Source organism: Zingiber officinale, chromosome 7B (genome assembly GCF_018446385.1).
Source record: "Zingiber officinale cultivar Zhangliang chromosome 7B, Zo_v1.1, whole genome shotgun sequence".
In the NCBI taxonomy this organism is placed as follows: domain Eukaryota; kingdom Viridiplantae; phylum Streptophyta; class Magnoliopsida; order Zingiberales; family Zingiberaceae; genus Zingiber; species Zingiber officinale.
Window position 1 is genome coordinate 89,170,732 of NC_055999.1, and position 27,650 is coordinate 89,198,381.

The 27,650-nt window shown below is 39.2% G+C and overlaps 1 protein-coding gene across 1 annotated transcript; it reads right to left on the minus strand.

Annotated features, from left to right (window-relative positions):
* Positions 1 to 2,325: 2,325 nt before the first annotated feature.
* LOC122006219 (GDSL esterase/lipase At5g55050-like) lies at positions 2,326 to 26,266 on the minus strand. Its single transcript, XM_042561638.1, has 5 exons — positions 25,795 to 26,266; positions 3,459 to 3,589; positions 3,132 to 3,365; positions 2,793 to 3,042; positions 2,326 to 2,710 (listed from the first exon to the last, which is right to left on the minus strand). The coding sequence occupies exons 1-5, from the start codon at positions 26,060 to 26,062 to the stop codon at positions 2,487 to 2,489; spliced, it is 1,107 nt and encodes a 368-aa protein (XP_042417572.1). The 5' UTR covers positions 26,063 to 26,266; the 3' UTR covers positions 2,326 to 2,486.
* Between the last annotated feature and the right edge of the window lie 1,384 nt (positions 26,267 to 27,650).

Below are 27,650 nucleotides of genomic sequence, written 5' to 3' on the forward strand. Positions count from 1 at the left end.
TACTTGGTTCACAATATGTGCTGTTAGTTCAAGGTCTGCAATCATTAATCACTTTCATTAGGAAATCCACTAAAGATTCGATAAGTATAAGAAACTTCGATTATGAAAATAATTTAAGACGGTAAGTAGAAAGACAATAGTGATATCTGCAACACAATAAAGTAGAGGCTTGAGAGTTTGTTGTTGGAGTAATGTTTTGATGTTGTGACGGAGTTTTTGGAGCATTGGGAGAGTATGAAGAGCGTAGAGAATCGATGTCCGAGCCCATGGTCGAAGGTCCTTTTTATAGCCTATTTCATGTGCCTGGACAATCTCCAAGCGCCTCCATCGAGGTCTATCCGATCCACTTTCATCGTTGAGTTATCCAATTCCAAGCGCCTCCACCGAGCCTATTCAATCAATCTTCATCGATGAGTTTCCAATTCAAGGTGCCTGGACCACTAACGTGGTTATACTTGGGTGAATTTTTATCTGAGTCACTTTGATCCCTTCCAACTATAATATTGAATTTTACAAATAAAGATTTACCCATACAGACACTTTGACTATTTTAGATTATAGTCAATGAATGCACTTCATTGAATACACTTTGACTATTATAGATTATAGTCAATGAATTTTACAAGCAACTATAATATTGAATACAATTTGACTATGACAGTAAGTGAGTCTCGAGATCTCTAATTAAGAAATTTTTGTCAATTAAAGATTTGTTTCAGTCAATTGACTAATCAAATGGAATAGGTAATTGACTATAGACATTCTGCTTGTGAACAAAAATATTTGTTTCATCTTAAGTCAACTGAATGATAATTTAGTCAATTGAAGCAGCTTGTATTGATTGGGCAATCAACTACTAAATATAGATTGCTTTTTTTTTTTTAATTGAGTTGAATAACTCATATCCATTGAAAGGCCAAATTTACATCTAATGTGATCTGAGTTGACTAGAAGAGGTGAGAATCAGTTGAAAATGTTATTCACTAGAGGATAAGGTTTGTTGGCTTATCCGGTTGAGTCGATTTGGAAGATTTTGTTGAAAAATTAGTTTTTTTGACCAATGATTGAATATGGACCTGAATGATTATTTTTCAAGTAGATTATCATAAATTAATTTCTTAAATAAATAAAAATTAATACTAAAATTATTTGAGTAATGAAGGATTGATCCATTATAATAAAAAGAAAGTATTGACTCACACATAAGCTAGTTTATGGATGAGAATATATGGATCCTAATTTGAGTATATGTGAATATCAATCTTACTGGAATTATCGAAGTACAAAGAATTTAGAATTAATTTCTGAAATTTATTGAAAAAAATTAACTAATTAGTTGATTAATTAATTAATTAAAAATAAATTAATCAATTAATTGATGATTTAATAATGTGAAAATAAAATAGTTAATTTAATTAATTAGGTTAATAATGTTTTAAGTAAAAGCGACTCTTACTCAACTTACTCAGCACTAAGTTATGAATTCTTCTCTTCCTCTCCTCTTTGAATAGTTTTTAGGGTTAAAAAGTTTATCACGACCTATAATTTCAAGTGCTCCTATTTTGAGTCATAGATTGTCAATAAATCATAAACACTTGGGCGAGATAATAATATCTTAAAGAAAGAACATATAATCTTCCTCTAGACCTTAAAACTCTTATCCACATAGATAAGCTTATCCATAAATGTACGTTGATATATGAAAGGATAACTCAACGATTAACGTGATTAAGTCGGTGACGATTATACCAAGAGTGATGTATCTATTATCTAAAAGGGTACCTCGATAACTAAAAGAATGTGTCAATAATATAAATGAGATAAGATTCACATCGTCATTCTGAGCTCCATGGATTCGAATCATTGATTTATTGTCGACATCTTTCGTCCTCCCCATATAAATTAGTCAATTCATTTCTACATATTTGTAAAAAATATGGGATGACCAGTTCGCCTTTTAAGCAACATCTAACTAAATTAGAAGAACAATTAGAAGACTTTGATGTACCATCAATTTACACCTCACGATTTGAGTTTGTCTTATCAAGGCTGAGATTTGTGACTATAAATAAGAGAGCCAGAGAATCTTAAAAGAGAAAACTCTCATACTACAATCCTCTAATGTTAATTAACTAGTATTTTCATGTTCCTAAGTTCTCTCAATTTCTTGAAAGAGCTTGAGTTGTGGTAGGGTTGAACGTGGGGGCAAAAAAACACTTATTGCTTGTAGAAGATTAAGCTGTGGAAGCCGGCGACGAGCAGAGGTGACATAGACTGACTGTTCTATAGTGCAAGAAGATCAGGCAGGGATAGCGATACCAGACATAGTAAAGAGAGGGGCATTTCTGCTATAGAATTCTCGGTACATTAAACTAACACGCAAATATCGTCGGGGAGGTAGCACTACAGAAGCCAAGCAAAGGGCAAGGCTCATCAACCCAGTCAGTTTTTCAACTCCTAATAGAAACGCAAGGCGCGTTGCCGTCTTAATTCTGTTCCACTAACTGCTTGAAGTTGATGGGAGTAGCAAACTGTTGCGAGCCGTGGTAAATGGCCATTCCTGCTAGCTTCGAGATCGCATGTGTCGGATGCAGCAAGTCCCAGAACAGGTAGAGATGCCGCTCGGAGCAATAGGTTGCATTAGGAATGCACCCTGATTGCCCATTCAATTTCCCTGCTCCACAGCATGCACTCTTCACTTCCTTGTAACCTGAACAAGCAATCAACACATTTAGGTGCAAGCCTACACCCTGATTAAAGAATCTGGCTTCACAGATAAATTTTGTGGTTACCAAGGGCATTAGGGTCTCTGATGATCCCCCAGACGACAGCGTAAGAACTACCGATGGAGTATTTCATCCCTTGCAATTGGGAACTTAGACTCTGCATCTGTGATTTCAGAGCAGTGTTGAAACCCAGAGCCAATTCATTCAAAATGTCGATGCAAGCACCTGCTGGGTGTAGGCTTCTTGTATATGGGCAACATCCAATAGGAGCGACATCGACTATCCCAAATTTCCTTGCTCCAAGACCATATAGTGCCTGCCATGATAGTTTCAAGAACTCGAATATCCATTAGTATATGTTTATTTGTGAGAATAATTGGATGTACAATAAAAGGAAATTTTAACCTTTATATGATACTCATAAGTTGAGGCAAGAGTAGCAATAAAGGAGTCGATCTCAGTTCTATTCGGGGTGTTGTTTTTGGTGAAGAAGGCAAATATGTCATTCCCTCCAGAGCTGATGAGGAAGATGGACTTGGAGAGCAACTGGTAAGTGCGGTCAGTGGCGATGTATGTCATAATACTCGTTTGCAGTATGGAGAAGTATTGTATTTGTTTTGTCATGGTGATGGTGCTCCCCTGAAACATTTTTCAGAAACACATGATCTTTGAAAAGAATTCACATACACATCTTGAAAATGAGAAATGATAAAAGACATGGATTTTGCTTACAGTTGAGTCGAGAATTCCTGATCCTCCAGAAGCAAAATTTGCACCTGCCAAACCTTTGAGGACTTGGTGATTGGTCTTGTTTGCAAGGGAAAGGTAAGGTGGAGGGCTCCTCCTGAAGCCCATGTGGGAAGCTGAATATCGATTAAGCAATTAGAGAATTAGAAGAGACGGGTCGATAACTACTGAGATTGTTACCTGTAAAGTATACCATGTGTGCGCATTAACCATGCAACATGCTCACAAGAATTCATGTTCACTGACAACCTGAATATCCTAGTTGTTGCATTGCTTTTTGTCCAACTTAGGATTCAGAGATATGATTGGATTGGACGTATACAGTATAGTGCAGATGCCGAATACCACACTACTTCCAAATAAGAAATTAGAATGAAATCAATTGTGGCTTTTCTTTCCGTCAGAGATAAAAATTGAGACTTGAGACAGTTAAACTATTGAAGTTCTGGATTAAACTCAAAAGCTCTCATTACTAAACATTAAAATTTCAAATTTGAAATTAATTTTAAAGTGTTTTATCAATAGATTTACAAGCTTTTAAAAAATATTTTAATTAATTTAATTGGATAAGCTTCATCCAAATATCTTATCCAACCCTTTGATAAGTAAATCTGATGCGGTGGTAAGGAGGGGTCCCACCCCACGAAAGATAGCTGTCACGGTGGAAGTCAAAGTCAAGGTGGTCAACGCTCAGATATCATCTGCCGGTTGGGTGATCATGCCCCGATCGGGAGGAGAAGGTTCCGGTCCACTCCCGCCTTTGACACGGGAATGTAGTAGCTCTACAGAATTTCACAGACACTCAAGATAAGGCTGATTATATTGAGAATTTGCTCGGAGAAATAGAAAGATTAACCTGGATACAATGGCGAATGGCCTATCCAAATGAATATCAAGAGTTAATCAATTCAAGTGACGGAAGAAATGGTACCCAAAATATAATTTCTCAGATAAGAAGGGTATTCTTACTAGAAGATCCATTTCAAGGATCAACCGACATGCAAGATAGGACATATAGAGATCTGGAGAGACTTAGTTGTCAGCAGGTAAAAGATCTCATTCCATTTCTAACTGATTATATGCATCTTGCTTCAAAAACAAGAAGATTATTCACTGGACCAGAGCTGTCTGAAAAATTCTAGCTAAAACTTCCTGGAGAATTGGGTCGTCGTATTAAAACAGCATTCGAAGAAAAATACCAAGGTAATACCATGGGTGTACATCCCAGGGTAATATTTACCTACAAATACTTAGAGGAAGAATGCAAGAAGGCAGCCTTTAGCAGATCCCTCAAAGACTTAACTTTCTGCAATCAAATGCCTATTCCGGGATATTATAAAGACCCAAAGAAGAAGTATGGACTCAGAAAATCCACTACTTACAAGGGCAAGCCTCACCAAACACATGCACGAGTAGAGAAAAAGAAGCATCTACTACGAAATAAGAAATGCAAGTGTTTCCTCTGTGGCGAAGAAGGTCATTTCGCAAGAGACTGCCCCAAAGAATTTAAGAACACAAAAAGAGTGGCTCTTTTTGAAGGATTGGAAATCCCTGATGAATATGAAATTCTGTCTGTACAAGAAGGAGATGAGCCTTCAGACGCTATATTCAGTATATCAGAAGGGGAAGACCACCAGGTGAATACTATTCTTAACCAAGAATTTCTATTTGTTTTTATAGAACAGACAAACTCCTATATGATAGGAAAGACAGAAGGGTGGCAACCTATGGTGAAAATATCAAAGGTGCAGCATGACTGCAATCACATATGGGAAATCAATGGAGAGATAGTACATCCCTACCAAAAATGTACATGTTGCAAAAGGGAAACTATGCAAAGACACCGTATGCACTGCAGTACTTGCCATATAACCTCATGTGGTATGTGTACAAGGAATTACTTTGACATGAGCATACCCGTAGAAAGGTCAGTACCAGTTCCTTTTTCCCCTACTACATTAATTCAAGAACAACAAAACTATATTGCATGGTCAGTAGCGGAAATTGAAAGATTAAAGCAGGAAATTGTCAGCACCAAATTATTAGCAGAAATTCAGATTGAGACATTAAAGAAAGAATTTGCTGCCGAAAAAGAAGAAATGCTGAGAATTAATAGTGCCAACACATTAGAAGTTGACACTGAAAATGAAGAACTTCATCTCAAGCTTGACCGCCTGGAGTTAGAAAACAAAGATCTCCTAAAAAGATTAGAGAAAGGCAAGGAATTCTTTAATCCTGAAGAAGAAGATGAAGAAATACTTGAAGAAGAAGTACATGTTCTGATTGATTCAGGAAAGGAGAAAGTCTTCTCTATGGAAGAGGCAAAGCAACCAAGGCCTAAAACAAATGGCCTTTTTAACTTGGTGGTAGAACTTTTTATCCCGGGGATAGACAGTTTCAAAGTAAACGCCATCCTTGACACCGGTGCTACTACCTGTTGTATAGATCAGGTATCATTACCTCCTCTTGCTATTGAAGATAATACTTTTGTTGTCAATTTCAGTGGTATCAATTCAAAGACAACAGCCAACAAGAAGTTGAGGTACGGCAATATGAAGATAGGGGATCATCAATTCAGGATACCCTACACTTATGCTTTCCCACTTACATTGGGCGGAAATATTACTATGATCTTAGGTTGCAATTTCATTCGAGCCATGCATGGGGGAGTTCGCATAGAAGGAAATGAGGTAACATTTTATAAAAATGTTACAACTATACATACTCAACAAATTGTTTCTACAGCTTCTATTATTGAAGAACTAGAGCTAGAAGAAGAAGAATATAATCAAATCCAGGAACAAGTATGTTTATGGCAACCTGGACAGCATCTTCAAGATCTGATTGCAGAATTAACCAACACCGGTTACATTGGGGACAATCCAATGAAATATTGGGAGTCTAATCTAGTAACCTGCAAGCTGGAGATTAAGAATCCAGATCTGATAATTGAGGATCGACCACTTAAGCATGTTACACCTCAAATGCAAGATTCTTTCCGCAAGCATATTAAGTCTCTTCTGGACTTAAAGGTTATCAGACCAAGCAATAGTCGTCACAGAACTACTGCAATTATAGTCTACTCAGGTACTACTGTGGACCCCAAAACAGGGAAGGAAACTAAAGGAAAGGAAAGAATGGTCTTCAACTACAAGCGACTGAATGATAATACTCACAAGGACCAATATAGCCTCCCAGGTATTAATACCATAATACATAGGGTTGGGAGAAGCAAGATCTTTTCCAAATTTGACCTCAAAAGCGGGTTTCATCAAGTAGCCATGGATCCTGATTCAGTACCATGGACAGCTTTCTGGGTACCTGACGGACTTTTTGAATGGCTCGTTATGCCCTTTGGCCTCAAAAATGCTCCTGCAATCTTTCAGCGCAAAATGGACAACTGCTTCAAAGGTACTGAAAAATTCATAGCAGTTTACATTGATAATATTTTGGTATATTCAGAAACTGAAGAGGAGCACCGAGAACATCTGAAGGCCCTTCTCAAAATATACCAGAAAAATGGGCTAATACTAAGCCCAACGAAGATGAAGATTGGCAGCCCGACTATAGAATTTCTAGGGGCTACCATTGGAAATTCAAAGATTAAACTTCAACCTCATATTATCTCCAAAGTAGCTAATTTCAGTAATGAGGAGCTACAAACCACCAAAGGGTTGAGATCTTGGTTGGGGATCTTAAATTATGCCCGCTCTTATATCCCTAATCTGGGAAAAATCCTTGGTCCCCTATATTCTAAGACATCTCCAAACGGGGAGAAGCGCATGAATTCTCAAGATTGGGCGCTAGTTAATAAGGTGAAATCTATGATTAAAGACCTTCCAGATTTAGCAATACCTCCTGCAAATTGCTATGTTATAATTGAGTCTGTTGGCTGCATGGAAGGATGGGGAGGGGTTTTAAAATGGAAACCTCAAAAATATGATCCCAAGGCTGCAGAATTAATAAGTGCTTATGCAAGCGGATATTTATAAATCCACATGAGATTTGGAAGCATAAAGAGAATTTCATGATAAAAAGATATATTTTGATAAAGAAAATTATTATGGATTGAAGTAAATAAGCAAAACAAACCTACTACACTTGCAGAAGCGTTGGATAGCATTTCGGACTTCATTACTGGGCTGGCCTTTGCATCCACTTTCAAAGACATGTGCCGACTACGGTATTATCTCGCTTGATTTCTTTTATTGCAGGCCCATGGACCCTTTCAAACGAAGACGAATTGATAATGCAACAATGAGAGGAAACAATTCAGCAGCTGCAGGCCAAGCCCAACAACAAAATTACCCAACATCTGAAGAGCCTTATCACTTTTTGGCTCAATACAAAGAGGTCTCCTCAAGTTATGGCCCAAGAGTATGCACCATCCTTGAAGAAGACTCCAGAAGACACTTGGCCGACATTGAAAGGACCGTTGCAAACCAGCTCATCCATAACATCCTGGAGCTCAAACTTATCCACGACATCAAGGAAGCCGATTTTAGCATCAGAAGTGAACACCCCAAAGGACTTTACTTTAAAGATGCATTACCCAGCGTCAAAGAAGTCCTTATTCACTGCTTTTCTGCAACTACAAGACACTATCCAGCACATGGTGGACACACCACCATAAAAAGACAGAGCATGGTGAGCCCAACAAATCCAAAGTAGATTTGCTTTAATAAAAGCAGATTCGAATTCACATGGACTGAGGCTCGGGGAGCCGTCCAAATGAAAAAGAATCTAGCCTTAGCTGTAAAGACTATAGGCTGTGTTGTAAATCTTGTAAAGGGATAAGAAAGAGGAACAGATAAGGATACCTATGAGTGATGACGAGGCCCACAAGTGCACTCAGCTCATCTCTATCCTTCTCCTTCTCTTTTCTATATACCCTCTAGTTAGCTCATTGCAGAACACACACCGCTTCACGGTACAAGTTCTACTCTGAGAAGTCTAAGTTTGTAAGTCCTTAAGCTTTTAAGTTCTTTTTCTTGTAATTTAGTCCTGTACTTTTCTCTTTGGTACATTATCTAAGTTATTTGAAAAGAAGACGTTTCCGCGATTTTCTGGTATCAGAGCTAATTTTTATGGCTGAGTAAACCCTACTCAGGGTATTCACAGGGGAGAGGATGGGTATGGTAGTGATTTTCTTTATGTGTTATTCTTAAAACAATAAAAGGCATCTTTCTTTAAAATTCGGATTTAGCGAATTGCAACTTTTGACCAATTATAGCAAACTCCGAGGGCATGTCTAGCGAATTGCAACTGTTGATCAGTTATAGCGAAAACATGAACTGATATAGTGTCTGAGTAACTGAGCCCTAAAGTCTATCAAACTGAAAGTCTTGTGGTAATAAGGCGACCGGGGAACGACGAGTGGATTGCAAAAGAACAGGTCCTAACTTGGTAACAAGGTAAGGGATGCCGATATAAATCCAAGGGCACACCTGTGTGAGCAAGAAAGCTTTTAGAACCCTCTAAGCTGGAAGCCATGATTCTTAAGAAAGATAAATTATAGGGTACAGTTATAATTGTGTCTATGTTTAGACGTTGGGAAGAACACATACAGGAATGGTATACTAAATCCCATACTTCGAACCTAGAATACCTTGATTTAGCAAAAACAGAGAAACAGCCTACTAAAAGAGAATTAGCTCACAACATTTCAGTAATATACGACAGAGTTTGTCTTTCCTGTAGAGTACACCTCAAAAACTTCAAACAAATACAGGAACAACTAGAAGAGTTAAAGGTTGAGAATCAAAAACTTAGTGAGGCCTTGAAAAACCTTACTAAGGAGGTTTTAGAAAACAAACCATTAACCAAAAGGCAACTAGAAGATCTTATCATAAAGATAAGCTGACGTAAAGCAAATTGAGCGACAAGCGCTACGGTTATCGGAGGAATTAAAGAAAAAGTAGGCGAGGTAGAAACCTTGTTACCTGAGGTTGAAGGTTGGACTAATGGCTATATAAATACTAAAGCCACAAATTCGTATAAAGAAGCACTTACTCTTGAAGGTATAGAAGCACCATTGCAGGCTTTTGTAAACCGCTGACTACAAAGGTATTAAAGCATGTATTAAGCAGCAATACGTGAAAAAGGATAGAGATGGTGAGAGCACCATGGAGATCCTTATCTGCTCCTCTTCTTATCCCTTTACTGTTTTACCCACAGTCTTTGGCCTAAGGCTAGATTCCTTTTCATTCGACGACTCCCGAGGCTCAACCATGAATTGAATCGCTTATTAAAGCAAATCTACTTGATTTGGGCTCACCACGCCTGCCTTTTACGGTGGTGTGTCCACCATGTACGGATAGTGTCTCAGTACAGTAAAGCAAGGAATAAGGACTTCTTTACAAATTAGACAGTCATAACGATCTTTAAAGTAAAGTCCTTTCGGTGTTCACTGATGCTAAAATTGCCTCGATGTCGGATAAGTTCGAGCTTGGGACGGATGAGTTGGTTCAAACGGTCCTTTCAATGCCTGCCAAGTGTCTTCGGCGCCTTCTTCGAGGACGGTGCATACCGTCAGAATCGGAGGAGACTTCTCAGACGAGCCAAAAAGTGATAAGGCTTCAAATGTCAGTCGCTTTGTCATTGGCTTGGCTCAGAATCATGAATCTTCCTCCCATCATTGCATTATCAATTCCTTCGTCAAAGGGTCCACGGCCTCAATAAAAGAAATCGCGAGATAATGTGCACCTGGTATCGCCTTTACCTTCTATTGTCGAAGTGGACAGAATGCCTGCCTAAAGAATGAAGTCCGTAAATGCTATCCAACGGACTCGAAGGTTTGTTTTTTGTTAAAGAAGTTTATAATCGCTCGCAATCCGCATTTAAGAAGCTCTTCTTTATCAAGATAATATATTTGAAGCTATTCACGCAATTCATTACGGCTGATTTTGAGGGGGAAAACTTGCCGCTTGCATAAGCACTTATTAATTCTGCAGCCTTGGGATCATATTTTTGAGGTTTCCATTTCAAAACCCCTCCCCATCCTTCCATGCAGCCATCAGACTCAATTATAACATAGCAATTTGCAGGAGGTATTGCTAAATCTGGAAGGTCTTTAATCATATATTTCACCTTATTAACTAGCGCCCAATCTTGAGAATTCATGCGCTTCTCCCCGTTTGGAGATGTCTTAGAATATAGGGGACCAAGGATTTTTCCCAGATTAGGGATATAAGAGCGTGCATAATTTAAGATCTCCAACCAAGATCTCAACCCTTTGGTGGTTTGTAGCTCCTCATTACTGAAATTAGCTACTTTGGAGATAATATGAGGTTGAAGTTTAATCTTTGAATTTCCAATGGTAGCCCCTAGAAATTCTATAGTCGGGCTGCCAATCTTCATCTTCGTTGGGCTTAGTATTAGCCCATTTTTTTGGCATATTTTGAGAAGGGCCTTCAGATGTTCTCGGTGCTCCTCTTCAGTTTCTGAATATACCAAAATATCATCAATGTAAACTGCTATGAATTTTTCAGTACCTTTGAAGCAGTTGTCCATTTTGCGCTGAAAGATTGCAGGAGCATTTTTGAGGCCAAAGGGCTTAACGAGCCATTCAAAAAGCCCGTCAGGTACCCAGAAAGCTGTCCATGGTACTGAATCAGGATCCATGGCTACTTGATGAAACCCGCTTTTGAGGTCAAATTTGGAAAAGATCTTGCTTCTCCCAACCCTATGTATTATGGTATTAATACCTGGGAGGCTATATTGGTCCTTGTGAGTATTATCATTCAGTCGCTTGTAGTTGAAGACCATTCTTTCCTTTCCTTTAGTTTCCTTCCCTGTTTTGGGGTCCACAGTGGTACCTGAGTAGACTATAATTGCAGTAGTTCTGTGACGACTATTGCTTGGTCTGATAACCTTTAAGTCCAGAAGAGACTTAATATGCTTGCGGAAAGAATCTTGCATTTGAGGTGTAACATGCTTAAGTGGTCTATCCTCAATTATCAGATCTGGATTTTTAATTTCCAGCTTGCAAGTAACAAGATTAGACTCCCAATATTTCATTGGGTTATCCCCAATATAACCAGTGTTGGTTAATTCCGCAATCAGGTCTTGAAGATGCTGTCCAGGTTGCCATAAACATACTTGTTCTTGGATTTGATTATATTCCTCTTCCTCTAACTCCAGTTCTTCTATAATAGAGGCTGTAGGAACAATCTGTTGAGTATGTATAGTTGTAACATTTTTGTAAAATGTTACCTCGTTGCCTTCTATGCGTACTCCCCCATGCATAGAGCGAATGAAGTTGCAACCAAGTATCATGGTAATATTTCCGCCTAGTGTGAGAGGGAAAGCATAAGTGTAGGGTATCCTGAATTGATGATCCCCTATCTTCATATTCCCATATTTCAACTTCTTGTTGGCTGTTGTCTTTGAATTAATGCCGCTGAAATTGACAACAAAAGTATTATCTTCAATGGCAAGAGGAGGTATTGATACCTGATCTATACAACAAGTGGTAGCACCGGTATCAAGGATGGCGTTTGCCTTAAAATTATCTATTCCCGGAATAGAAAGTTCTACCACCAAGTTGAAGAGGTCATTTGTCTTAGGCTTTGGTTGTCTTGCTTCTTCTATAGAAAAGATCTTCTCCTTTCCTGAATCAATTAGAACATATGCTTCTTCTTCAAGTATTTCTTCATCTTCTTTTTCAAGATGGATGAACTCCTTGCCTTTCTCATATTCTTCTAATCTTTTTCGGAGATATTTGTTTTCTAACTTCAAGAGATCAACTTTAAGATGGAGTTCTTCATTTTCTGTTTCAGCCTCCAAAGCATTAGCACTGTTAATTCTCAGAATTTCTTCTTTTTCAATAGAAAATTCTTTCTTTAATGCTTCAGTCTGAATTTCAGCCAGTAATTTAGTACTGATGACTTCCTGCTTCAATCTTTCTATTTCCGCTACTGACCATGAAATATAGTTTTGTTGTTCTTGAATCAATGTAGTAGGGGAAAAAGGAATTGGTACTGACCTTTCTATGGGTATGCTCATATCAAAATAGTTTCTCATGCACATACCACATGAAGTTATATGGCACGTACTGCAATGAATACGGTGTCTTTGCATAGTTTCCCTTTTGCAACATGTACATTTTTGGTAGGGAGGTACTATCTCTCCATTGATTTCCCATATGTGATTGCAGTCATGCTGCACCTTTGATATTTTCACCATAGGTTGCCACCCTTCTGTCTTTCCTATCATATAGGAGTTTGTCTGTTCTATAAAAACAAATAGAAATTCTTGGTTAAGAATAGTATTCACCTGGTGGTCTTCCCCTTCTGATATACTGAATATAGCGTCTGAAGGCTCATCTCCTTCTTGTACAGACAGAATTTCATATTCATCAGGGATTTCCAATCCTTCAAAAAGAGCCACTCTTTTTGTGTTCTTAAATTCTTTGGGGCAGTCTCTTGCGAAATGACCTTCTTCGCCACAGAGGAAACACTTGCATTTCTTATTTCGTAGTAGATGCTTCTTTTTCTCTACTCGTGCATGTGTTTGGTGAGGCTTGCCCTTGTAAGTAGTGGATTTTCTGAGTCCATACTTCTTCTTTGGGTCTTTATAATATCCCGAAATAGGCATTTGATTGCAGAAAGTTAAGTCTTTGAGGGATCTGCTAAAGGCTGCCTTCTTGCATTCTTCCTCTAAGTATTTGTAGGTAAATATTACCCTGGGATGTACACCCATGGTATTACCTTGGTATTTTTCTTCGAATGCTGCTTTAATACGACGACCCAATTCTCCAGGAAATTTTAGCCAGAATTTTTCAGATAGCTCTGGTCCAGTGAATAATCTTCCTGTTTTTGAAGCAAGATGCATATAATCAGTTAGAAATGGAATGAGATCTTTTACCTGCTGACAACTAAGTCTCTCCAGATCTCTATATGCCCTATCTTGCATGTCGGTTGATCCTTGAAATGGATCTTCTAGTAAGAATACCCTTCTTATCTGAGAAATTATATTTTGGGTACCATTTCTTCCGTCACTTGAATTGATTAACTCTTGATATTCATTTGGATAGGTCATTCGCCACTGTATCCAGGTTAATCTTTCTGTTTCTCCGAGCAAATTCTCAATATAATCAGCCTTATCTTGAGTGTCTGTGAAATTCTGTAGAGCTACTACATTCTTGGTGACTGCTTCCCATCTTAAGAAAACATCTTCTATTCTGTGTAACTGGGGTGGGAGTGTAAGAATTGCCCCTGTTTGTTGGTGGGATGTTGGTAAATTCCACCATTCAGATTAGTCATTATGCTTGAATTTTGGCTTGGTTGTGGGTGGAACTGCCATACTTACAGGTTCATCTTTTGGAGCTCGGTTTGGGGGGTAACCAACAGGATTCACTGCGATCGGGGAATACAATAGAACGACTGATCCAAATATCATCTAGATAAGTTTGATAATACGGCCACGCTGCACCAGCACATAGATGGGGTGAAGTGCCGAATCTTTCTCACTACTTTCTCCGGCTCGGCGCAGCGCTGGTTCCAAATACTGCCGGACGGATCAATACATAGCTTCAAGGACTTCCGATCTGCATTCCAGCATCATTTTGCCAACAACCGACGCTATCAGAAGACGAGCGTCAACCTCTTTGCCCTGAAGTAAGGATCGAAATAAGCGCTCTAAGTCTACATCAGGCATTTCAATCAAGTGGCCATGGATATCCCCTCAGTCTCATCCGAGACGATGATAAACGCCTTCACTCAAGGGTTGGTTGAAGGAGAATTCTTTCAGTCGCTCATCAGGAAGCCGCCCAGGAGTTCGACCACCTGTTCAGGAAGGCCAATGAATACATAAATGTGGAAGAAGCCAGGTAGCGATAAAGAAGGAAACGTCGGTTGAGCCCGCACCGGTGCCCGAGCAGCGACCGTCGAACAGCCACCAGCCGCTCAAAAGGCCAAGGGCAGAGAGAGTAAGGCCACACCCGGAAACTAGGACACATGCCGTGCAGCATGTGTCATCCAGTCAACAGAAGACAACAAGAGGAAAGGTATGGACGTCAATGTTTTGCTCTTTTCATCAGTCGGTGACACACAACACGCGCGACTGCTACAATTTGACACCGATCGACAGCCAACCGGTGTCGAGAGGATACCGTCGTCGATTTCCAACTCCCAATCGACGACATAGACAACGATCTACCGAGCGACGAGAGGATGAAAGAACGGTGCTCGAGCGGCACCATCAGCACCAGTGGAGGGATGAAGACGAGGACGATAATGAAGCAATTTTTCCAAGTATATGGGAAGACACGCCATGGGAAGAAGATCCTGACTTTGATACCAATGAACTTTCTGTAGGTGCAGCGGAGGCCGGCAAGAGGGGGGTGAATTGCTGAAATCAAAAATAAACTATACCCTTCTCGTTCTTTCAACTCAATTAGTGCAATAGTAATAAAATAGTAAAGCAATAAAAACTAAATACAGAAAGACAGAGAAGACCGGGAGTTAACCTGGTTACAACCAAGACGATTGTTAATCCAGGGCAATGAAGAACTCAGTAGAAAAATTCTCCTTCTCTGAAAGCGGAGAAGCCTTTTACACTTTGGAAGCTTAGAACTATGGCTAGGAATTGCTACACAATGATTGCTTGAGTTGTTGTTACTTTCCTAGCTTCAGGGGCCTTTATATAGGTCCTGGAAATCTTATCCCGAGAGTCCATGGCGCCTCCAACAAGGTTCAAGGCGCCTCCAGCTCGGTTAGCGGATAAAACTTTATCCGCAGCGCAAACGGTCAAACTAACCTGGCTCAAGGCGCCTTAAACAAGCCTTTCAAGGCGCCTTCAATGTTGAATGCGCCTTGAATATGTTTAACGCGCCTTCAATATGTTTAAGGCGCCTTCAAGGTTTCTGCTACAGTAATTTCTACTACAGTAATTTCAATCTCTTTTGACTCATTTTCTTCTTCGCTTTGACTTCCGAAGCTCCGTTCTTTTGGGTGATTGCGGCCAACCGAAATAGGACTCACCCGAACCCAATTCCCGGCCTTCTCCTCGAGCAAGCTTCCGTCCGACTTCTCGTCCCTCGAATGTCGCGCACGTTCTTCTCGCTCCACCGGAGTACTCTTCCGTAGCTCTCTCGTCCTTCGGACGCACCGAGCCCGTCGGCTCCCTTCCCGTGCCGTCCTTCTCGCTAGTTGCGTCTTCCACTCGACTTCCTGTGCTCCTAAGCTCCTGCACACACAGGGATTAAACACAGCAGGGCCTAACCAACTTGGTTGATCACATCAAAACTACCACGGGGTTCAACAATCTCCCCCTTTTTGATGTGCATCAACCCAAATTCAAGTTAGGGTAAATATAGACAAAAAGTAATTTTAAAGAAAAAATTACTAAACTAGCATATTAAGCATAAGTTTGCAATAAATAAAATTGCAACATAGTTTTAAAAATATTTTAATTTTTAAGTTTTAATTTTTAATTTTCCTAACTCCCCCTAAACTAACTCCCCCTAAACTTGTATCTTTCTCTCCCCCTTTGATCACAGCAAAAACGGGGTTAAAAAAAATTTAGTAAAATGTCTGAAAAAAAAATCTTCAAGTCAAATGGATTTTCCAAAAAAAAATTTCTGACTAAAAGTGAATTTTTTTTCAATTCAAATCAATTTTCCAGAAATTTTCTAAGTAAAAGTGAATTTTTTTTTTTTTGAAAATCTTAAAAAGAATTATCTAAGTAAAAATTGTGCAAGTCAAAACTTAAAATTATTTGAAAAACTTTCAAATCATTATTTAATTCTACTTTTAATGATTTTTCAGAAAGTTAATTAAACATTTTTATTTCAGTATTTGACTTCCAGTTGGTGGCGAGGCACTAGGCCTTCTTGGTTATTGGAGCAACAACCACCTTCTAGTCAAAGCCGCATAAGGAAAATCAATGTTTAATTTTCTCTTTTAAAGCTTTTAAAAAAAATATTAATTTAGCACAGATTTTGGAACCCAATAGAGGTTCCTTACTACAGGGTTATTCAAAAATTTAGGGGGTACATAGTTTCTTGGTACTTTTCTAAGTTGACCCTGATGGTTTCTAATGTACCAATTTAATTTACCATAAATTCTAATTTTTGAATTTGGAAACTTCTTTAAGCATGCATCATTTTTCAATTTTTCAATATTATTTTTTAATTTTGTATTTTCTAATTTCAAAATTTCATTTTCCTTTTCAAATTTATCTAACTCTTTAGAAAGTGCTTTTATAAATTTGAAGGACTGAGTCGGGGTTAGATTGCGTACCTGACTTACCTGACTCGGTGATGCTCCCCCTTCACTGCAGTTTTCCTCTTCTGACGTTCCTCCCCCTTCATCGATGCTCATCTCTGAGCTAGACGTTTCTTCTAACTGATGGTTGGCCATCAGTGCTAGTCTCGAGAATTCTTCGACTTCCGATTCGGAGGATGACGAATCATCCCACGTGGCCTTTAGGTTGTGTTTGGTTCGAGCTGGCTTCTTGCTCCTTTCCTTATCCTTCTGTTTGCTCTTCAACTTTGGGCAGTCCTCCTTGATGTACCCTTCTTCGTTGCAGTTGTAGCAACGGACTGCCCTTCTCTTTTGACGATGTTTACTTGACTGCGATCTAAATTTGTTAGATTTAAAAAACTTATTAAAACGTCTTACCATTAATGCAGCTTCATTTTCGTCGATTGTCGCTTCGGAGTCAAGATCGTCATTTTCGGCTCGTAGGGCAATGTTGAGGTTCGACTTCTCTACTAGATTTTCTGCAAGTCGAGATTCGTGAAGTTCGAAGGTTGAAAACAATTGTTCCAATGTACTTACCTCGAGATCCTTAGAGATGTAGTAAACATCTACTAAGGAGGCCCACTCGGGAGTTTTCGGGAAGGCGTTGAGCGCGTATCGAATTGAGTCCCGGTTCGTTACTTCTTCTCCAAGGTTGTTGAGTTGAGTGATCAGCTCTTTGATCCTCGCTTGGAGTTGCGCTACCTTCTCGCCTTGGTTCATCCGGAGGTTCGTCAACGGGGTCCGGAGGATGTCGCGCCGTGCCAGTTTTGCTTCGGAGGTACCTCCAGGAATTTCTCCCAGAGATCTTTCGCGGAGTCGTAACTTCCGATTCGACTTACCTCTTGTGGTGGCAGCACGCTGAGCAGGTGGAACTCAGCCTTTCCGTTGGCGACGAAATCTGCTTGCTCCTTTTTCGTCCAGGTGTTTTCCTCCTTATCTTTCGGAACTGCATAGCCATATTTCATTATTAACAGAATGTCAAATTCGGTTTTAAAAAATACCTCCATTTTGCGCTTCTATATGGCAAAGTCTCCGTCGAACTTCGAGGGATGGATGTTCGCTCCGGCCATCGTCTTGATCTTCGTGCTTCAGTCGGCGGTTAGTCCTTCTGAGGCGGTCATGCTCTGATACCAATTGTAGGTGCAGCGGAGGCCGGCAAGAGGGAGTGAATTGCTGAAATCAAAAGTAAACTATACCCTCCTCGTTCTTTCAACTCAATTAGTGCAATAGTAATAAAATAGTAAAGCAATAAAAACTAAATACAGAAAGACAGAGAAGACCGGGAGTTAACCTGGTTACAACCAAGACAGTTGTTAATCCAGGGCGATGAAAAGCTCAGTAGAAAAATTCTCTTTCTCTGAAGGCGGAGAAGCCTTTTACATTTTGGAAGCTTAGAACTATTGCTAGGAATTGCTACACAATGATTGCTTGAGTTGTTGTTACTTTCCTAGCTCCAGGGGCCTTTATATAAGTTCTGAAAATCTTATCCCGAGAGTCCAAGGCGCCTCCAACAAGGTTCAAGGCACCTCCAGCTCGGTCAGCGGATAAAACTTTATCCGCAGCGCAAACGGTCAAAATGACCTGGCTCAAGGCGCCTTAAACAAGCCTTTCAAGGCGCCTTCAATGTTAGTTTGACTGTTTAAGGTGCCTTCAATATGTTTAAAGGCGCCTTCAAGTTTAAGGCGCCTTCAAGCCTGATAGGAACCTCCAAGCTTCAGCTCAAATTTCACCTTCTTTCTTCTGCTTGACGCTCCGTTCTTTTGGGTGATTGCGGCCAACCGAAATAGGGCTCACCCGAACCCAATTCCCGACCTTCTCCTCGAGCAAGCTTCCGTCCGACTTCTCGTCCCTTGAACGCCGCGCACGTTCTTCTCGCTCCACCGGAGTACTCTTCCGCAGCTCTCTCGTCCTTCGGACGCACTGAGCCCGTCGGCTCCCTTCCCGTGCCGTCCTTCTCGCTAGCTGCATCTTCCGCTCGACTTCCTGTGCTCCTGCACACTCGGACACAGGGATCAAACACAGCAGGACCTAACCAACTTGGTTGATACCATCAAAACTACCACGGGGTTCAACACTTTCAACAAATATTGAAGACGAAGAAGAAGATCTAAGTTCTTACTTCTTAGGGCTCAGTAATCTGAAAACAGATTACCCTATTAATTCTCTAAGTTCGGTCCTACCCGAGGACGATAATCAACAACAACCACCATATTGGGATGATACTGACACTGATTCAGAGGAATATTGGCAACAAGTGGTAGAACAATTCTATACAACACAGACGAATAGCTTACCTGGGAGAATGAACACATTATAAGTTCATAAAGATACATCCTCAACAGAGGAGGGAGAACCAAATGATTGGCTACCATACATCAACCAGTCCCAAGCTCGGGAGAGCCCCCAATCAGAAAATGAAGATACTCAAGCAACAGAAGAAGCAGCATATGTGGGAGCTGATTCTCTTGTAACAGAACAAGCAACTACTGAGAAAGTATTATCCAGTACAAGCATCATATCCAGGTACAATCCCCCTCAAGAACCTCTTATGGGTCAAGTAAATTATCCCCCTGCGCAGGTAAATATAAGGACGGAACCACGAGAATCAACTACAGTTCTTAATGACAAGTTTAAACCTCAAGGTTATAATTATCAGCCATGGACGCTACCATCAGCCCAGACGAACGATGGAGCTATTTTAATTCTACCTGAATATATCGGGCAATATTCTGAAGTAATTTCTCGCTGGGAATCCATTACTAATAATTTGGTGAATCAAAAGACATGGGTGGACAATGCGCAAAAGGTACAATTTATTGAAAATATCTTAGGAGAAAACGAGAAAAGGATGTGGATCCAATGGCGTATGGCTTACACAGCGGAATATGAAGCTCTTATTCAAATGGCTGGTGAAACACAAAATATTTGATCAGCATACCCCTCCCGATCCTGGTAAGCCATACGCCATTGGATCCACATCTTTTTCTCGTTTTTTACTAAGAGATTTTCACTAAATTGTATCTCTTGTGCATTGTCCAGCCATGTCTTTTGATTCACCAAATTATTAGTAATGGATTCCCAGCGAAAAATTACTTTAGAATATTGCTCGATATCTTCAGGTAGAATTAAAATAGCTCCATCGTTCGTCTGGGCTGATGGTAGCGTCCATGGCTGATAATTATAACCTCGAGGTTTAAACTTGCCATTAAGAACCGTAGTTGATTCTCGTGGTTCCGTCCTCATATTTACTTGCGCAGGGGGATAATTTACTTGACCCATAAGAGGTTCTTGAGGGGGATTGTACCTGGATATGACGCTTGTACTAGATAATACTTTCTCAGTAGTTGCTTGCTGCATCATACTCCGTAATATTGAATAGTCCAATCTTTCAAGTTGTTCTGTTACAAGAGAATCAGCTCCCACATATGCTGCTTCTTCTGTTGCTTGAGTATCTTCATTTTCTGATTGGGGGCTCTCCTGAGCTTGGGACTGGTTGATGTATGGTAGCCAGTCATTTGGTTCTCCCTCCTCTGTCGAGGATGTATCTTCATGAACTGATAATGTGTTCATTCTCCCAGGTAAGCTATTCGTCTGTGTTGTATAGAATTGTTCTTCAATCTGTTCTACTTGTTCTACCACTTGTTGCCAATATTCCTCTGAACCAGTGTCAGTATCATCCCAATATGGTGGTTGTTGTTGATTATCATCCTCGGGTAGGACCGAACTTGGAGAATTAATACGGTAATCTGTTTCCAGATTACTGAGCCCTAAGAAGTAAGAACTTAGATCTTCTTCTTCGTCTTCAATATTTGTTGAAAGTTCATTGGTATCAAAGTTAGGATCTTCTTCCCATGGCGTGTCTTCCTATATACTTGGAAAAACTGCTTCATTATCGTCCTCGTCTTCATCTCCCCATGAAGGCCTGGTTGGAGGAATAAAAGGTTATATGGGTGGTGCTGCATAATTGACATAGTAATTATACTTACCACTAGGTTCTCCGAGGGTATCTCATCTATCATTTGTGTCAGGAAAACCATATTCTTCATGAAAAAGTGGTAAAGCATATTCGCTTATGAAAACCCCAGCGAATTCTTCTTCTCCTTCATTTCTGATTTCCTCTATATCAAAATTACTCATTCTTCTTGGTTGGGGATTTCTTGCTGATTGATACCCTTGAAAAGATAAAGAAATGGAACCATCTAGCAGAGTAGTGGTTCTAACCTCTTGAGGAACACGGATCTGGGAAACGGTTGATGGCTGCAAAGTCCATCTCATCCCTTGCAATTCAGTTATCGTCCTTGGTGTGGCTGCTACTACATGAATTCTGGTGTTCGATAGATAATCTGCTATATTTTGGACATTATAGCGGAAACCAGCATGACTGATATTGGTTAATCTTCCAATTAGCCCTCGTGTAATTAGTAAATTTGATTCCGCCATATTCCAGTCTTCATAGCCATGAGTTTGGATAGCCAACTCAATGTGTTAGAAGAAATTTTCCACGTTGATTAGCATATTTGGGGCTATATATTCCAGCTGTGTTCCTCCAGAAAGATCTACTTCCATCGTGCCAATGATAGATCTGTCATCCTTCCATCGTGTGTCTCGAAGGACTATTAAAGCGTTGACACCCGCGTTCCTGCGATGCAGAGCATGAATTGTAATCATTATTAATCCAAGGTGGATTAGCTGCATACCTTCTTGTCGCAGGATAGTATAGCTCTCTTGATTTATTAGGGGAAGGTTTTGTTGTCCTCCTGTCACCAAGATTCTTGTTTCAGAATAATGCTGGTAGACTCTATGTCGAGGTTCAGACTAGTTTATGGAATATAAAGTTTCAGCTGGTACTAATGAGGCTCTCCTTTGGGAAAGTTCTAATTCTGCTTCAGGATTTAATTGACTCTCCAACGTTCTCGTTCCATTTCTTGAGCCGTGTAATCTTCTTTGGGCTTCATATCGGAGTCTTGCCATCCTCCGATAGCTTCTTATTTGATCTTCTTGTGAAGAGGTTATCGGTTTGGATACTTCTATTATACTTCCTTCAGTAATTGTTGGCCTATTTCTCATTGCCATTAAGCTTTTATTTTTTCCTTTTTGAATATTTGTAAAGGATCTTGATATACGTAGAAAGGCTCCTTTTTTGTGGCACTGCTTTTACTGCTCCCAGAGTTAGGCCTTCCAGTTGTTTGGCAAGACTTGCAACTTGTTCGGAGTTGCTAGAGACCGGCTTTATAAGTAGCTGATCTAGCTTCTCGTTAATCTTTAGTAGTAAGTCGATGATGGTATTGTTTTGTCTGTTGATGTCTTTATTAGTGACGTATTTTGCAACAACAAAACCAATGGCAGGTGAGCTAATTTCTTCAGTGCTAGCTAGAGCTTCTTCATAATCTCTTGATTTTGAAGAGGAAGGTAGGCTCATGACACTTGACGTTTTACTTCATGCATAATTTCTCCAATTTGCTTAATTTGATTCTTTAGTTCTTCAACGAGGACCACCGCTTGTTTTTCAATTAACTTTGGCTGTTTGGTAATTTCTACTACCAAACTCTTAACGTCACTGGAAGTCAAAGGCTTATTATGCACCAGCTCCTTCTGTAGCGGTAAGACGGCCTGCTGCGTCTTTCTTTGCACCTTTAAAGATTCCTGCAAAGCCTGAGTTGTCTCCAAATGATTTTGTTTTAAAATTTCCAGAAGGGTCCTATATTCAGCTATGGACATCTTTGAATGTAATAAAAGGCGATCGTAAATAACACTGATGTTATTAGAAACTTCTTTAAGGGAAAACGTTGTTTCTAAATCAAGGTATTCTAGATCCACAGTTCGCGAGTTCTGGTACCAATCTTTAATTGATTGTTCAAACCTTTCTGACATAATTTATTATAAAGTAAATTATTTTTAATTCTTTACCCGTTAAGCTTACCATGAAACCAAGGTTCAGGTCTCTAACGGCCTCCTGCCTTCTTATGACCTTAGTAAAGCCTTTCACAGCTCCATATAGGGTTCAGACGCTAAAGTAATTTACTTAGTAATAAAATAGAGGTCTTACTTGGTTAGAATTTTTATTAAAGATATGGTTCATACCTCTTGAAGACTGCTTCACTAGAACACCTTTATGATTTTCTAACCGGAAGATATCATGATTGTCAACCTCGCTCTGATACCAGAATATATTTCATAAACACAGTACAGGATACAGAATCACAGATTACAGGACCGCTTGAGTATAGGCACTGAGGCACTTGAACTCAAGAAGCAATCACTCAAACTCACACTTGATTCTTAGTAGAGCTCCGGATATTTTCCGTATGTTCTGCTAAGAGCTTACAAAGGGTTTATATAGGCTAAGTGATAAGATAGATGAGTAAGACCGGGTGCTCGAAGGGCCCCATCGCATCTTATCTCTTCTTACTTTCATGTGCCTGATACCCTAATTATTAAAAGCTATCGGCCAAAACAAGTGGCCGCACTTAGTTTTACAATACCGCCTAAGAAAAGGAATGACTCCCCGAGGCTCAATTCCTTTTCGTACAGGTATCTATAAAAGGTGATGTCGGTGGGAGTAAAGCCAAGATTGTTTTTCCAAGAATATTTTTGATCGTAGTGGGGGCATCTTTGGTTTCGTCCATTGAGTTATCCACTTGTCTGATTAATTTGATCTGTCTTTCTGGTAGGCATCCTTCAGTAGTGATGTGATGCACAAGTCGTGATAGTGCATCAGCCAACTCATTGTTGATCCCTTCTATATGCTCAAATTTGAGAGGTACGAGTACTTATTTATAATATTTCTAATCTAACCATCTCTCTTGAACATGACAGTTGCATTGCACAACTGGTATTTGAAAAAATTATGACCCCATCTATTATGGAAGTCGAAAATTTGGAAGAATCGACCAGAGCAACAGAATCTTTTGGCTCGACCACAGAAACTCAACCATCAACAAGTCAAGAACTGATACTTGCAGCAACAGGAAAATCTCTTATAAATCGTTTATATAATATGGAGGTAACTATTCAAATTCCTGGAGTAGCTGATACAAAAGTACAAGCACTACTAGATACAGGAGCTACTACTTGTTGTATCTGTAAGGATGCATTACCAAGAAATGCATTTGAAGAGATCAGCTATAAAGTAATCTTTTCTGGAATAAATTCTCAGCAAGAATCAACAAAGAAGATGAAGAATGGCTTCCCAGATTGCTTGCACCTTTGTATCAGCTACTCCAGGAATTTGAATAGTTACCTCAATATTATATAAACGATTTATAAGAGATTTTCCTGCTGTTGCAAGTATCAGTTCTTGACTGGTTGATGGTTGAGTTTCCGTGGTCGAGCCAAAAGATCCCGTTGCTCTGGTTGTTTCTTCCAAATTTTCGACTTCCATAATAAATGGGGTCATAATTTTTTCAACACATTTTACACTTCTTTATTGCCAACTCCCTATTGTATTTTTCATCCTTGTCAAATGTATGGTCACCTTGACCCCTTTAGACTTCAACCAATATAAAATAGCTAGTCACCTATTTGACCTATCAATCCTAACTTATCTTAATCATATTGCACACAATATGATTTCACCAACACTTGCCCAAACATATTGTACAAACATTAAAACCCTACAATCACTTGTATGCACCAACATAGCTAGACCAACTTGATTAGACCACCCAACCCACCTAGTTCGATTGTCTTGCCTAGACCAATTAACCTGCCTAAATCAATTGACCTGCCTGGGCAAGAGCAGAGGTGAAGAGTGGAGAATGGTTTACCGGTCTAGTTGAACAAGTCAAACTAATCAAATTGATCTGCCTACTTGAATGAGGGTAGAGGATGTTGAGGGTTTCATTTATGTTATTGAGGGGTTCATGTCTATGTTTTTCATCACCAAAAGGTCTTTTGCTTCTCATGAGTTTTCATCACACTGAACACTAGACAAATCTAATCACAAAACAGATATAGCCTAAGCATTGTCTGTAGATGTCCTATCTTAAAGGAATCTACTCATTTTGTGAAAAATTGAATTGCTTATGGTTTATGGAGAGAACAACAGGCCATCCCACCTGTTCATTGTTGGTAGAGAGACCAACACTAATTGTATATCTTGAGGCATAGATCTTAACCATCTTATGAGGAAGGTATCTTGTGTAAGGATAAATTACTCATATCTAAGAATTCCTCCAACTCTTTCCCTTGTTGTATATTATTATTATTATTATTATTATTATGTGATGTTTCTTGCTTCGAAAGTCGAAGCTATCAATTTTCACTAGTAACAGATCCACAATAACTGCTTTCAAGTCAATGTAGAACAAGAAGAAGAACAAGCTGCTATATGTAAATTTCATTCTCATAGTAATTAGGTAGGACCTTTCTGAAAAGAATTTTCCAGTTTTATTTTCCCCTTTTCGCTTTACTTTGTGAAGAAGAGAACCATTAAAAAAAAGAAAAGTATTAAACTGATCACCCTGTGAGGAAAGGCAGGTGGATCCACTATGATAACTCATAACTACACACACACATGTAGTAATGCAGTGAGCATGTTGATAACTAAAGAATGTGAGCATATGATGAACTACTATATTCTATATCAATTACAGCCTGGTCCAAGCTAAGAGGAATTGTTTTATGCAACTTTTCCAAAGTTACACTGCCAAACAGTAATCTGCTCAGTTATTTTATCCTCCGCCCATACTAATCCAGAGTGTTATGCTTTCATCACTAGACTAGAAGCTTGTATTCCTCTAATATTATTCTTAAACAACTCAAAACGTTCAGGAAGAAGTGATTTTAAGGCAATTTGGGGATTTCAAAGAAGTCCGGATGCAAAGTTTCCATGAGTATTCTCTCAAGGGTCACAAGAAAAAGACTAAATTGGTGCGAATCTTGCGCTATCTAACAAACTGTCGTTGTTGGAGTGCCCTTTAAACTCTTTCACTTTAAAGCCTGTAACCCCTTTTGACCACTTTCATCATCTCAGCTCCCGTTCCATTAATTCCAGTATTTTACTTATGTACTCGGGATTGATAAATGAAGCATACTCTGAATTTAAATTTGAAGGGAAAGGCAGAGTAGGTTACCTAAGAAGTCGACTCCGTTGTAGCCATTGCTGAACCTCCCGGTGGGCCTGGAGTTGGGGAAGTCGATGCCATTGTGGGGGAAGTTGGCCTTGGCGTTGCTCCCGGCCAAGTAGTTGTTGTTGCCGACGTCGGCCGTGGAGTCGCCGAAGATGTAGACCGCCGGAACGTTGGCCGCCGCCGCCGCCGCTGCCGCAGCCGCCAACAGAGCTGAGAAGAGGAGGACAAGGTGGCGACACCGAAGGGGAAGAACTCTCACGGTGGAATCCATGTTTCGGCTGAGTGCTACTGCGTGGCAACGACTGGAGATAAGGCAATAAAGTGGAGCTAGCGAAAAGGAGGATAGAAGGATGGTGGTGGCGTGGTGGATTTGCTTTAGGAGTTGGTGGAAGCAATTGTATCGACGTAATGGAGCTGCGCTGTTGGAATCTGCTTGGCAGATCCAGCACAGCTCGACAGGGAACACAGCTTCGGGAAGAACTGTGAATGTTATAATTACGATGAAGCTTCATGATTGTTTACTTTTTACTTTTTACTTTTTACCCTATTTGGTTTTAAATTTGAGGTTGGTGGTCCAAATTTCTGATTTTTTTTATTAAATTGGTGTACGTTTTTCTTGAGCATTGTATTTATTGTGTTCATGGGGTGTACTGTAATAAGTATACTAGGACATCGTCCGTGGGGTATTTAGAAAATTTTCAAGTTTTTAATTTTTTTTAAAAAAAATAATTGTACGTAATGTTTATTATTGATTTAGATGATCTAATTAATGACAAATGTTACACTTGCCTTTTGGCTTTGATATATATATATGTGATGATACCTAGGGAAATAATGTTTGTCCACGCTAGCAAACTGTAGCACACAGGGCACCTCGTCTCTAGATAGGTGAGTAAAAGAGCACTTGTCTCAACAACCAGCAGCCAGCAGCCAGCAGCCAGCAGCCAGCAGCCAGCAGCTAAACTCTCCAACCTCAATAACTCTATTGAATGCCTGGCCCGTAGACATGGTAGTATGAGCCATGTTTCTAAAGGGTGGACGCTCCATACACTAAGTTTTGATATGTAACGGTCAAATAATGGATATCTTAAATGAGGGGATGGATACGTGTGCCGACACATGGCTTGTTGGAATGGACGTGGAGTGATTAGAGCGGGTGTTCCGACACGGATGCCTCGTGCCATGTTAAATTTTAAATAAATAATATTGATTATTATTTATGGGATGATGTTTTTGAGCGTTATAAAGGCAAAGAAAACGGCATGAAACGGAACGGAACTTAATGGAGTGACTTGGAATGGATTTTGGAATTTGTTTTTTTACTATTTTGTTTGCATTTAAATTTTGTTTTGATTTTTTTTAATGTTTTGTTTATATTCAAAGGAAAAATACAGATTTAATATATGTATCATATCACTATTTGTTTTTAGTATTTTTAAATAGAATATTACCTATTAATTTTTATCATAAAAGCATGATGATAACTAAGTTGTTAATTAAATAGAAATATAATATAATTTTTTTATATGAAAGGTTAGGATATGATTGTTTATCATTTATTCTTATTATCTTATTTTAATTTAGTGTTTTAGGTATATCTTCAAACGGTTGGCACATCATTAATTTTTTTAAAAAAAAATATGTTAAAAAGACATTAAAAATTAAAATTATTATAATTATACTCATAATTACTAATAAATTTGAGATCAATTTAATCAACATGATACTCAAAGAGAATATAATGAAGATTTAATTAGTTCATTTCCATTACACTTCGTTGTATTAGTTATGAGAAAGTCTAATTTTCATTATATTTTACTCTTTATGTTATTATTGTATAATAATTGAATTGATTTTTT